The following is a 12,497-nucleotide window of genomic DNA, read 5'->3' as shown; positions in this document are numbered from 1 at the left end:
AATATATAAGCAGGTGTTTATGTCATCCTGCCACTAGTGCCCCCTCAAAAAACAACAAAAAAAGAAATGAATCACACCTCTCATTTCTGCACATGTGCGAGTATATGTGTAAAAGCTCAGTTATACAATACTATCTGTGGATCCACGCATTTAAGAGTTTGTTTTCCCAACTGAAATGCAAGTTGTCTCACACTTGACCTAACTTTAAACAATCATTTCCACATACCATAGGTTGTTCACCTTCTAACCTCACTATTTCCGATCATGCACTGATAGATCTAGCAGAGTTTGCTAGGAATCAAGCAATTTGCCCCTAAAACACTTCATCTGTCACTGTGACAGCGTGAGTGGGTGAGGTGATCCATATTTGATGTAAGAGCATGCAAATTGCTTACTAAAAGACTCTAATTAAGGCAAATCTGCAGAGGACCCAGCAGGTTTGTACGGGGTCAGAGAGTGTTGGCAGCACTTTTATCCATTCTTCTCAATTTATCTAATGTCGGCTCCACTCGCTTCCATCAGCTGAATATGAATTTGTATGGAGGGCTGTTAAAATTCAGAAACAGAATTACTCACTTTCATTCTTGAACTGGATCCAAAGTAGGCACTTAATGAGACATCCAGAGAAATCAAGTTATTCAAAGTTATGGTGATGTTCTGTATTCTATAATAAAAGAGAGAAATGGTCACAGAAAAGGGTTTAGGGTCACAGAACCACAGCATCTTCTTTACAAAACTCCATATTAGTGTAGTTAACAAAAAGTATGTGCTCATCAGTGTTGTTATTGTTAACTAAATATATATATATATACATACAAGTTAAAAAACGTCAGTAAATACTATAAAACTGAAATAACAGTGGTGCTCATTCAAATGTGATAGCCATAGAAACTGTAATATATATATATATATATATATATGGTCTTTTTCTTTTTTTCATTATGAATTGAGTTCATTGTGTTGTACTTTTATATTTATTTGCCCAATTTTGTTCTAAAACATTACTTACCACGAAGTAGTATGTCTCACATATAAAGTTGCTTGGTTTTGGCTCATTCTTCTTGATGTCAAGTTATGTTTAATGTTGTTAAGATACAATAGCATTTTTTTCAATACTTTTTAGGGACATTTCACCGTTGAGGGCATATCTCTTGCCGTATCATTCCAGTGACTTGTATTAAAGAAATAAAAATGTCCTGAAGGATGGGATCTGACTGTAGGACAGCATTTAGGAGAGACAAAGTCAAACAACAAGTAAGACAGACAGACAGATATGGGGCCCTATTGTAATGATCTAAGCACATGGTCTAAAGCGCACGGCGCAAATGGGCTTAGGGCATGTCCAAATCCACTTTTGCTAGTTTAAGGACAGGAAAAATGGTCGGCATGCCTGGCGCATGGTCTAAAAGGGTTGTCCCTATCCTCTTAATGAGTAATGGGTGTGTTTTGGGAGTAACATGCAATAAACCAATTAGAGTCTCATCTCCCATTCCCTTTAAAAGCCAGTTGTGCTCGCGCTATGGCGGATTCGCTATTTAGATGGCGAAATTTGCAATTGGAAAAAAGGAACGCTTCTCTAGCGAGGAAACTGATCTGCTTGTGCGCAAGGTTAAAGCGTGCAAACAGAACATCTACAGGACAAGCCAGATTCCACCAAAGTATTTTTATCTTTATACACACAATAATAATCTTTTACATTGTAATCCTTTTGTTTTTAATATTTACCATGTTTGTGTGCTGCTGCGCGTCCCTGTGTGTGTAATAAGCAGAGTCTATGCGCGCCTAGAGCGCATATTACTAACACGCTCTTTAAATAACAAAAAAATATTGCTCCATTGACTTTAGACCAGGTTTCAGTTGGTCTATTTCTGTTGCCTCAAAATAGCAACACGCCAACAATGCACCTGATCACACCTCATTTTCAGACCAGCACGCCCATGGGCGGACAAATGGGCACAAATGCATTTGCTATTTAAACAACGTGGTGCAAGTCATCGGGCTGAAAGTAGCAAAAAACACTTGCGTCGCGCCGAGTGTATGATAGGGCCCATGGACTCTTTTTTAAAGAGAGTGAAAGAGAAAGGAAGATCTATTCTCATTGGCTTGCAATGCGATTAGGTGCTCATCTTGACCCTGTGCAAGAACTATGGCAGGAAGTGTCACTCTGACTGAAAAGAGGAAGTACCATCTCTGGTCCTCTTCAGGTGTCAATAATTACTTTGCACAAGATATTACACACCATTTTGTATCATTTGCCATTTCTCTCACAAATATGCTTTACACAAGCTCCATGAATAATTCAACTTGTAGTTAGTTAATGAGTCTTAATCTGCTAAATGAGACTGACCCCCCTAAACAACGAAAGTGGGTTGGGGGCAAAATTTAATGGACAAAATACTCAATAGCACTGCCTAATTACCATATTCTCAACCTAAAATAATAGAACTAATTAGGTCTTATCAAAGCATGGCACTGGGCGAGATTTTTTCCATTTGTGAATGTATTTATGCATCTACTGATTTCAAATGAAAACAACACATACTGGTACAAATACATGAAATAGAAAAGCTTTTTTTTCTTCACTCAGCTCCTGAGACACACTGAAAATACAACATTATTGTGCAGGCAATGTGTTTGTATGCTGTACACATTTATTTATGTCGACAGTGCTGTCTGAAGCAGTCAGTGTTTTTGCTGCTGTGTAGAAACATAGTCCCCTTCTGTGGGATCTGTCGCTGATCTGTATTTATGTTTCTTTATAAATCCAAAGCTATTGGGAGGAGTGGGATCAGCTAGACTTTGAGAACAAAGACTGACTATTGAAAAACACACACATATATATGTATATATACAGGTGCATCTCAATAAATTAGAATGTCGTGGAAAAGTTCATTTATTTCAGTAATTCAACTCAAATTGTGGAACTCGTGTATTAAATAAATTCAATGCACACAGACTAAAGTACTTTAAGTCTTTGGTTCTTTTAATTGTGATGATTTTGGCTCACATTTAGTAAAAAACCCACCAATTCACGATCTCAATAAATTAGAATACTTCATAAGATCAATAAAAAAAAGGATATTTTGAACAGAAATGTTAGGCTTCTGAAAAGTATGTTCATTTCTATACCCTCAATACTTGGTTGGGCCTCCTTTTGCATGAATTACTGCATCAATGTGGCGTGGCATGGAGGCAATCAGCCTGTGGCACTGCTCAGGTGTAATGGAAGCCCAGGTTGCTTTGATAGCGGCCTTCAGGTCATCTGCATTGTTGGGTCTGGTGTCTCTCATCTTCCTTTTGACGGGTCAGGCGAGTTTGCTGGCCAATCAAGCACAGTCACACCATGGTCAATGAACCATCTTTTCGTACCTTTAGCAGTGTGGGCAGGTGCCAAATCCTGCTGGAAAAGGAAATCAGCATCTCCATAAAGCTTGTCAGCAGAAGGAAGCATGAAGTGCTCTAAAATTTCCTGGTAGATGGCTGCGTTGACTGTGGACTTCAGAAAACACAGTGGACCAACACCAGCAGATGACATGGCAGCCCAAATCATCACTGACTGTGGAAACTTCACATTGGACTTCAAGCAACATGGTTTCTGTGCCTCTCCACTCTTCCTCCAGTCTCTGGGACCTTGATTTCCAAATGAAATGCAAAATTTACTTTCATCTGAAAAGAGGACTTTGGACCACTGAGCAACAGTCCAGTTCTTTTTCTCCTTAGCCCAGGTAAGAAGCTTCTGACATTGTCTTTGGTTCAGAAGTGGCTTGGTATGTGGAATGTGACAGTTGTAGCCCATTTCCTGAAGACGTCTGTGTGCAGTGGCTCTTGATGCACTGACTCCAGCTTCAGTCCACTCCTTTTGAAGCTCTCCTAAGTTCTTAAATCGGCTTTGCCTGACAATCTTCTCAAGCCTGCGGTCATTCCTTTCACTTGTACACCTTTTCGTACCACACTTTTTCCTTCCAGTCAACTTTCCATGAATATGCTTTGGCACAGCACTCTGCGAACAGCCAGCTCTTTCAGCAGTGACCCTCTGTGGCTTACCCTCATTGTAGAGGGTCTTGATGATCGTCTTCTGGACAACTGTCAAGTCAGCAGACTTCCCTATGACTGCTGTTGGGATTACTGACCTAAACCCAGTATTTATACCCTGAGAATGGTAATCTAATAGAACTAGAACTTAAATATTCTAATAATTTGAGATACTGATTTTTTTTTTATTTTGATGAGCAGCAAGCTGTAATCATCAAAATGAAAACAAAAAAGTCTGGAAATATTTTACTTTATGTCTAATAAATCTAGAATATATTTAAGTTTTACTTTTTGAATTAAATTACAGAAAAAATAATAATAACTTTTTCATGATATTCTAATTTATTGAGATGCACCTGTGTGTGTATATATATATATATATCACATAAGTATCCAAATGACTTCATTCAGCCTTTCATTTCAAAGCTAATCAGACAAATGTGTATCCATGATTGAATTTTCAAAAATTCATCCATGGCTGTGTGCCAACACTGTCCTGACACATTAACATTTCAGATATAGGGTGACTTACTCGTTTACTGCTCCATTAGTGATAAGATACGGAGATAGACAGGTGGAATGAAGAGAAAATGAAATTCATCAAAGAAAACAAGATCATTTAGAGTGGCGCTGAAGGATTTGAATTAACCGCAGTCAAAGAGTTACAGCCAAAATGCCTAAAGCAGTCAGAATTGTAGTGGGCTGAAACAAGCAGAGGAACATTTACATTTACAACATTTAAATTTACAAAAAAAGTTTATATTCTAATGTAAGCACTGAGGGCAGAGACCTCTGATAAGCGATTTTTGCTCTTGTAATTATTTTACTGTTCAGTATTTTCATGCTACTGAATAAATGATCAAAAGAAAGGACAACACTAACACTCTAAAGTGATTGCTGCTGGGGGAAACCCCTGATAACTGAGACAGATTTCTATTTTCAAAAGAAACAAACTGAGACCAACATTTATCTGTCTCTAGCTTCCCTCTCTGGGGCTTTATCTTTTAATTGCTTCTAGCCTCATATAAGGAAATACAGATTCGATTTGGGTAACTAGAAAAACCATGGGTAAGATTTAATCCTTCAAGAAAAGCAGATCAAAACAGAAGGTCTCTTGTTGATATAATTCACAAAAGCGGTGGTTATATGAGTCAGCATTTCTGCTGACATTTCAAAGGGAAGAGGAACCCCTCCATAAATCTTTCTCCTTCAGAGACAAACACACACTTATACGCACATCCATTTAATTCACCATCTGTGTGACAAATGGGTGACTAGTTTGATCCAGAAAAAATTAAATGTTTTTAGCACTTCTCTGTTTTGGCACGAGAGATAAACAATACATGGAGCTGATTGGATTTGTTTGAGGTGAACTGGTGCTTGACTATAGTGAAACTGATTTGAAATCACCAACAAAGCTAATATTCTCCATAGCTCTGGTCAATACTGTAACAACAAATGATTTGCTATTTTGCTGCACACCAAATAATGGAATAAAATCTTTAAAGTATTTATGCTGATAAGGACAAAATTCCAGTTTTGGTGAGTAAAAGTTTGATGCTGATGCTAATAACTTACATTTTCAGTAACATGACTGTGCTCATTTGTAGAGTTGTTAAGTCAGAAACATTCTAGAGAATCAGTTTGTCCTGAACGGTTCATTGTAGTGAATTGTTCATCTATGCAAACAGATCATGAAGCCATCCATGTGTAAATTGTCACATTCAACTGTGTGACAGTGTGACCACTTACATATGAATGGTTGTACATACAATTTAGAATGTAGAAATGAATTCTGCTTGTGTTTTATGAATAAGGCCCATAATGTTGAAGCCATCTTAAAGGAAGCTTTACTTACCCTCAAGCCATCCTAGTAATATATGACCTTCTTCTTTCTTATGAAGACAATCGAAGATATATTTATTACACTTTTTTCCGTATTCAACTTAGGAAGAAAGTGTAAAACTCTCGCAGCTCAAAATGCTTACGCTACGTCCTACGCCTTCCCTATTCAACTTACGGAAAAAGCTTAACTGACACGACGCTAGTTCCGTTTTTTTTTTTTCATAACTTGAATATGGAAGACGGTCTGGCAGAAGCTAGATATTTTACTTCATAACCTGGATTTTTTTTTTTTTTGACAAACGCATCGCTTCACTTCATAAGGCCTTTATTAACCCCCCGGAGCCATGTGGAGTACGTTTATGATAGATGGATACACTTTCTTTAGCTCGCACTCGTTGATCACGCTCACTGCCATTATAAAGCTCGGATGCATCAGGATATTTATTAATATTTATCCAATTGTGTTTATCAGAAAGAAAATCATATACACCTAGGATGGCTTGCAGGTGAGTAAAGCTTAGGATATTTTTTTTTTATTTGAAAGTGAACTAATCCTTTAAAAAAGAAAAGAAAAATCTAAAAGACTTGATATGGACATGAAAATGAGACAGAGGGTGGAAGCAAATGTGTGCTGTCACTGACTTACTATGAGAGATCATTAGTCTTGTGCCTCTAGTCAAGAGTCTCATACAAAGATACAGCAGAGATTAGTGCTTGACTCGGATCAGACCTGAAGGGATGGATAAATTGAAATGGGATTGGTAAAAGAATAGAGTGAGGAAAAAAATGACTCATGTCAAATTGGCAGATACAAATTAATTTCTGTCAAGAAACAAATTAGTCATCTGTTTCTACCAAATGTGACTATTACATGCTGAATCCACCAGCATTGCCCTTAAAAACTGTTCATTTACATATATTATTGCACAAACGTAAAAGTGCTGCTTATTATGACTGTTTTACCTATTATTTCTCTTTTATTTTATTCTCCACAGGTGCCGTGGTCATTGCTTTTGTGGTGTGCTGGTTGCCGTATCATGCTCGAAGACTAATGTACTGCTATGTCACTGAATGGACACAGTGAGTTTCAGTTTCAAAAAAATCACAATACAATAAAAATCAAATGAAACTTTAAATATAAAACATTCTTTCAAATCTTCGATTGAAATCTTGCACTCTCTTATTGAACAATGCACACATGCTGAGAGTATAGAGTGCCTGCCCACTTTTTCAGTGGCATTGGTTCCGGAAGTATTTTTTCCCATAGGGATTTCAAAAAAGTCTTAGCTAAAGAGTTGTAAGCCATGAACCAAGTCAACCAGCTATGAGGCGAATCATAACATTACAAACTTTAATCTGAAGCAAAAAAAGTATTTGAAAATCAAACAAAACGTCTCAGGTTACGTATGTAACCATAGTTCCCTGAGAAAGAGAGCGAGACGCTGCGTCCGATAGGGACACTTTGGGAACGCCCTCAGCGTGATTGCGTCTGATGCACGTGTGTCATCTAGTCCAATGGCGAGAGTGAACATCACGAGCGGGTGACGTCACGACCAGGAAAGGATAAAGCACATCTGGTAAGACCAGACTTCAGCTTCAATTGCCAAAGCAAATCAATCACAGGGATGCAGGGAGTATGGCAACACAACGCAGCGTCTTGTTCCCTTTCTCAGGGAACTACGGTTACATACGTAACCTGAGACGTTCCCTTTCGCGGGAAAGGTAGGGATTGGGATGCTTTGGGAACGATATACCAAAACGCCGTACTTCCAAAATGCCTGTCCATGTGAAACTGTGGCACACTAAGATGAGAGCACCAAAGAACCTGGAGCTGCGTCCAGGTCGAGATCATAGTATCTCACAAATGTGAGTGGCAAGGACTAGCCCACTGCATCACAGACCTCTTTGAGGGAAACCCCAGAGATAAAAGCCTTGGAGGCCGCCATACTCCTAGTAGAATAAGCTATGATAGACAGTGGAGACTGTGACCAGAGACCTTGTAAGCAAGTGATATAGCCTCGACTATCCACTTGCTCACTGTCTGTTTGGACGCAGGGAGCCCCCTATTATGCGGTCCAAAACAAACAAACAGTTGATCTGAAGTTCTCCACAGAGCAGCTCTGTGGACATAGGTCAATGTTTCCACACAAGATTCAACTTTTCCTGGTCTGGATCTGAGAACAGAGGAGGACAGAAAGCTTGCAGCACTATAGGCCATAGAATATTGGTCGGAACCTTAGGGACATAGCCTGGTTTAGGGTAAAGGAACACATTGACCATTCTTGGTGCAAATTCAAGGCACGTAGGGGATACAAATAGGGCCTGAAGGTCTCCTACTCTTTTTCTGAGACAGAATCAAGTGGCTCAAATGGAGCTGCAGATAAGCCTTCCAACACAATGGCCAAATCCCAAGCAGGAACCCTAGTGCGAGTTGCAGGCCTCAGCCTCAGAGTGCCACAAAGCAAACGAGACATAAAAGGGTTCTTCCCGACAGTTGTACCATCCACAGGGACATGGTATGCAGAAATAGCTGACATGTACACCTTAAGTGAAGACGGGGTTAGCCCTGATGAAAAGCGATCTTGCAAGAACTCTAGTACTGTTCAAATTGGGCAGTTAACTGAATCTAGCTGTCACACATCGCACCAAGAAGTGAAAATTTCCACTTCAGGGCATATAGTTTCCTTGTGGAAGGAGCTCTGGAGTGAAGAATGGTCTCCACAACCTTGGTTGAGAGACCAGATTCTATGAGTTGTTCTTCCCTCTTACACAGCAATTTCAAAAGTGCACTTTCTCCTAAATTTTTTAACATTATATAGCATACCTTGTCTTTACCCGGGGATGACGATCTTGACATTTTTATTGCTTTCTTCATTTCTTCCATTGTAAATGGTTCATCTATTATACAATCTACTTCTTCCTTCCTTTCTAATATCCCTGGATATTGACTTATTTTCCCCTCTCTTCTCCTCCTTTCTTCCTGTGATAGGTTTTCTGAACTATGGGCAGATGCGAGTTCCGAGCCACTAGATTTTTTTATTGCAGTTTGCAGACCCGTAATCTACGCATCGCCTCGGCAAACGCGAGATCCAAGCCACTAGATTCTTTATTGCTAAAGACTTTATTCCCTCGAGAAAAAAGCCAAGAGGAGCAGAGCTAAAAGTCTCGATAGTGCATCACATCGTGAAATTTATGAATGAACACTGTCAGATCCCAATACAAGAGCTGACGTGCATGCTCTGCTCTCAAACAAACAACACATGAATCGCGTGTATCCCCACTTGTAATAGTAGCGAGGGCAGGGAGGCACACATGACTCAAGTTTCTATTTGCTCGCCATTAAACTCCGGTCTAGAATATATAATGCTTGAGGACGAACAACAATATATAGACAGAGACAGTTTTCACACAGAGCACTTTGCTGAGGCACAAAAGCTGAAGACCGGTCTTACGGGATGTGCTTTATCCTTTCCTGGTCATGACGTCACCCGCTCATGACATTCACTCTCACCATTGGACTAGTTGACACACGTGCATCAGACGCAATCATGCTGAGGGTGATGAGGTGTTCTGTATTGTATGGGCCGATAGTTGGAATGTGGCAAAGGACACCATCATTGGAGATGGCAGCACACATGGTGATATTGGCGCCCATCTGACCTGGCACTGTAACAGTGGCCCTCTGCCCAATGATGTTTCTCCAGCATCTCCTCACTTTACGGAGGTTGAAACCAGCTTCATCCAAATAACTTACAGTTTTTCCTCGATTGCTTAAACACATTTGTCCACTCTGACATCACATTTTCAAAACAGTTAACACAAAAGGCTAAATCTGGAGCTCAATGACCAAAATGACTCATTTTGTTTGCAAAATGCTCTAACATTAACAAAACATTAAAAACATGCAACATAAGCAAATATTTCCATCAAACACCACAACTTGTGGTCAAATCAATTTATTCTTTCAACCAATCATTACACAATGGACAACAAAATACAAAATACAGCTAATCAATATGAAATGATACTTAAACTCAAATGCTGGGAAAAAAAAAAAAAAAAAAGTAACCAAAAGGAAACTTATGGGTGGAAATATCTTAAAAATATAATGTTTAGATACTCAGAACTTCACATTTAGTCCATTCGCTCCTGACGATCATGCCACAAGTTCTCATCAACATCGCATTGAATGTTTTCCCTTGCAATACAGCGAGGGAAATACCTCCGTACATCCTGTATCCATCACCTATTGCCAGGGCAACCTGCATTCATTGCCTCCAGGAGGGACATCTGCTCATATGGCCGGTGATCATACACTTTCCATCTCCAAGCAGAGAAGAACTCCTCGATTGGGTTCAGAAAAGGAGAGTATGCAGGGAGGAATTGCATCATACGAGGCTGTGCTGCAAACCATTCATTCACAAGACGAGAGTGGTGGAAGGCAACACTGTCCCAAATGATGACATACAGAGTCATGCCAGGCCTCAACAACCCTCTCTCTTCGGGTGGAACCAGTCTTTCATTCAGTGCATCAAGAAATGTGACGAGGCGTTCTGTATTGTATGGGCCGATAGTTGGTATGTGGCAAAGGACACCATCATTGGAGATGGCAGCACACATGGTGATATTGGCGCCCCTCTGACCTGGCACTGTAACAGTGGCCCTCTGCCCAATGATGTTCCTCCCGCGTCTCCTCACTTTACAGAGGTTGAAACCGGCTTCATCCACATAAATGAATTTGTGATGCCCTTCAGCTTCAAGCTCCATAATTCTCTAAGAAAAAGCAAATTTATAAAGCAAATTACTGTATTCCAGTCGCATGTAACTGTATGGTAAAACAAGGTATTACAACAACAAAACTTTACCTGCACATACTGGAATCTTGCCTCCTTTACAATGTCAGAGTTTCTTTGGAATGGAACTCTGTACAGCTGCTTCATTCTGACACGGTTTCGTTTAAGGACTCAAAAAATAGTTGCCAAACTCACACGGTTTATATTTCTAAATGCTCCCTGATCTGCAGTCACTGCTGCCTGGATTTCACACAGTCTGATTGCATGGTTTGCCACACACTATATCTACAATGGCAGACCCCTGTTCAACACTAAAAATCTCTCCTCTGCCACCAGTGTGTGGTAGTGTGTAGATTCTATAAAGTAAGCAAAAAGCATGTCAATTGACATTATGACAGTCACATAAATGGGATTGATGAAACATCTGCATTACTGTAGACACTGTTTGTTCTGCTACTGTAACAAGGCAATACAGTAAAGCTGAAATACACAGTGATATACAGTAACATTGTGGCTTACCTGTTCTCATTCCAAAAAAGCCTGACAATAGATGCCATAGTGCTCCGACTCAGAATGAGCTGGACCCTTTTCCAGCCTCTCTAAAGGAAAGATTGCCATGATTGATGACATGGTCAATAATTGTTGCTCGAAATTCATTTGAAACTTGAGCTCTATTTTGCCCTCTTGCTGCAGCTCCTCCACCACGCATGCAAACTCCTCTTCCTCGGGCCCCTCTGCCATGCCCTCTTACTCTCCTTCCATGCCTTTGGCCTCTTTGGTCCATACTTGCAAGCAGCAACACAGAGGTGGCATCCTTTATAGATGGATGAGGACTAATTGCTGATTGAAGAGTTGTGTAAGCGAGTTTCACACAGGTGCATTAGATATTCATAATTATGCAAGTACTTTCTATCAGCTGTGGATAGATGTTTTCCTTTTGTTCAACACAGTGAATCCATTAGAGTTTGGGATCTTTCAATGAGGTCTGTGGTAACTGTTTTGACAAAGGGTGTGAAAAATGTGTGAAACATTTGCAAGAGAAGACTTTTGCTGTGCTAAGAATGTGATGATGAAGATCAAGTGGATCCTAGTTTCATTTAGTGTGTCTTAGCAAATGAAAAAAACTGTAATAGCATGCAAAGAAGCTTATAAATGACATAGAAAGGCACAACAAATGAAAAGTTATAGCCTGTTGCTAGCTCACTGCACACTATAGCTCCACAAATCAATTCTTTGTTCTGGGCAGAGCCCTCCAACAGCACTGCACATAAATCATGATGCATCTGGTGGTGATAGTGATTTCTGGGAGTTTTCTTCTATGATTTAGGGGCTGGATCGATAAATCTGTGCCATATGCTCTTACACTCAGCTTATAATTCATACAGAGCAGCACATACACGGTGCAAACTATTCTGAACAGGTGAGCTTGTACATGTGATTTTTATCAGTGGCTGACTGCACACAGATTTATGTTGTGGTTGTCATGCATAGCTTGTGTGAACTTCCTCAACCATATGCTGATGAGTGATGGGACATTTTTATGATTCGATGCACAGATCACCTCAATGGAAGTTCAATATCCAGAAAAGCGTGACGTTTGAACCCTTGCTCAAAAATGCATTAGTTTTGACAGTAACTACAACTAGATTTAGAAATATGAGTGGTACTTGCCCATAAAAGCTACAGTGTGTTGCTATGCAGTTGCTATGGTGTTCTAAGTGGTTGTTGTCTTGCTATGTGGTTGCGATCACAGATATATATATATATACGTAGATGCCTCATTAGTGGCTGATTTTGCCAGAAGAGTCAGGGGTTTTGCAAATGTAG

General features: G+C 39.8%; 1 protein-coding gene across 1 annotated transcript in view; it reads left to right on the top strand.

Moving 5' to 3' along the window:
* ntsr1 (neurotensin receptor 1 (high affinity)) overlaps positions 1–12,497 on the top strand; it is a 44,385-nt gene that overhangs the window by 22,375 nt on the left and 9,513 nt on the right. Inside the window, exon 3 of the mRNA XM_051880049.1 lies at positions 6,873–6,957. Coding sequence (XP_051736009.1) covers positions 6,873–6,957 — 85 coding nt within the window. The remainder of the gene's footprint in view (positions 1–6,872; positions 6,958–12,497) is intronic.

The sequence above is a fragment of the Ctenopharyngodon idella genome, chromosome 22, assembly GCF_019924925.1.
Source record: "Ctenopharyngodon idella isolate HZGC_01 chromosome 22, HZGC01, whole genome shotgun sequence".
Classification (NCBI taxonomy): Eukaryota; Metazoa; Chordata; class Actinopteri; order Cypriniformes; family Xenocyprididae; genus Ctenopharyngodon; species Ctenopharyngodon idella.
This window is presented reverse-complemented; position numbering and strand designations above follow the sequence as displayed.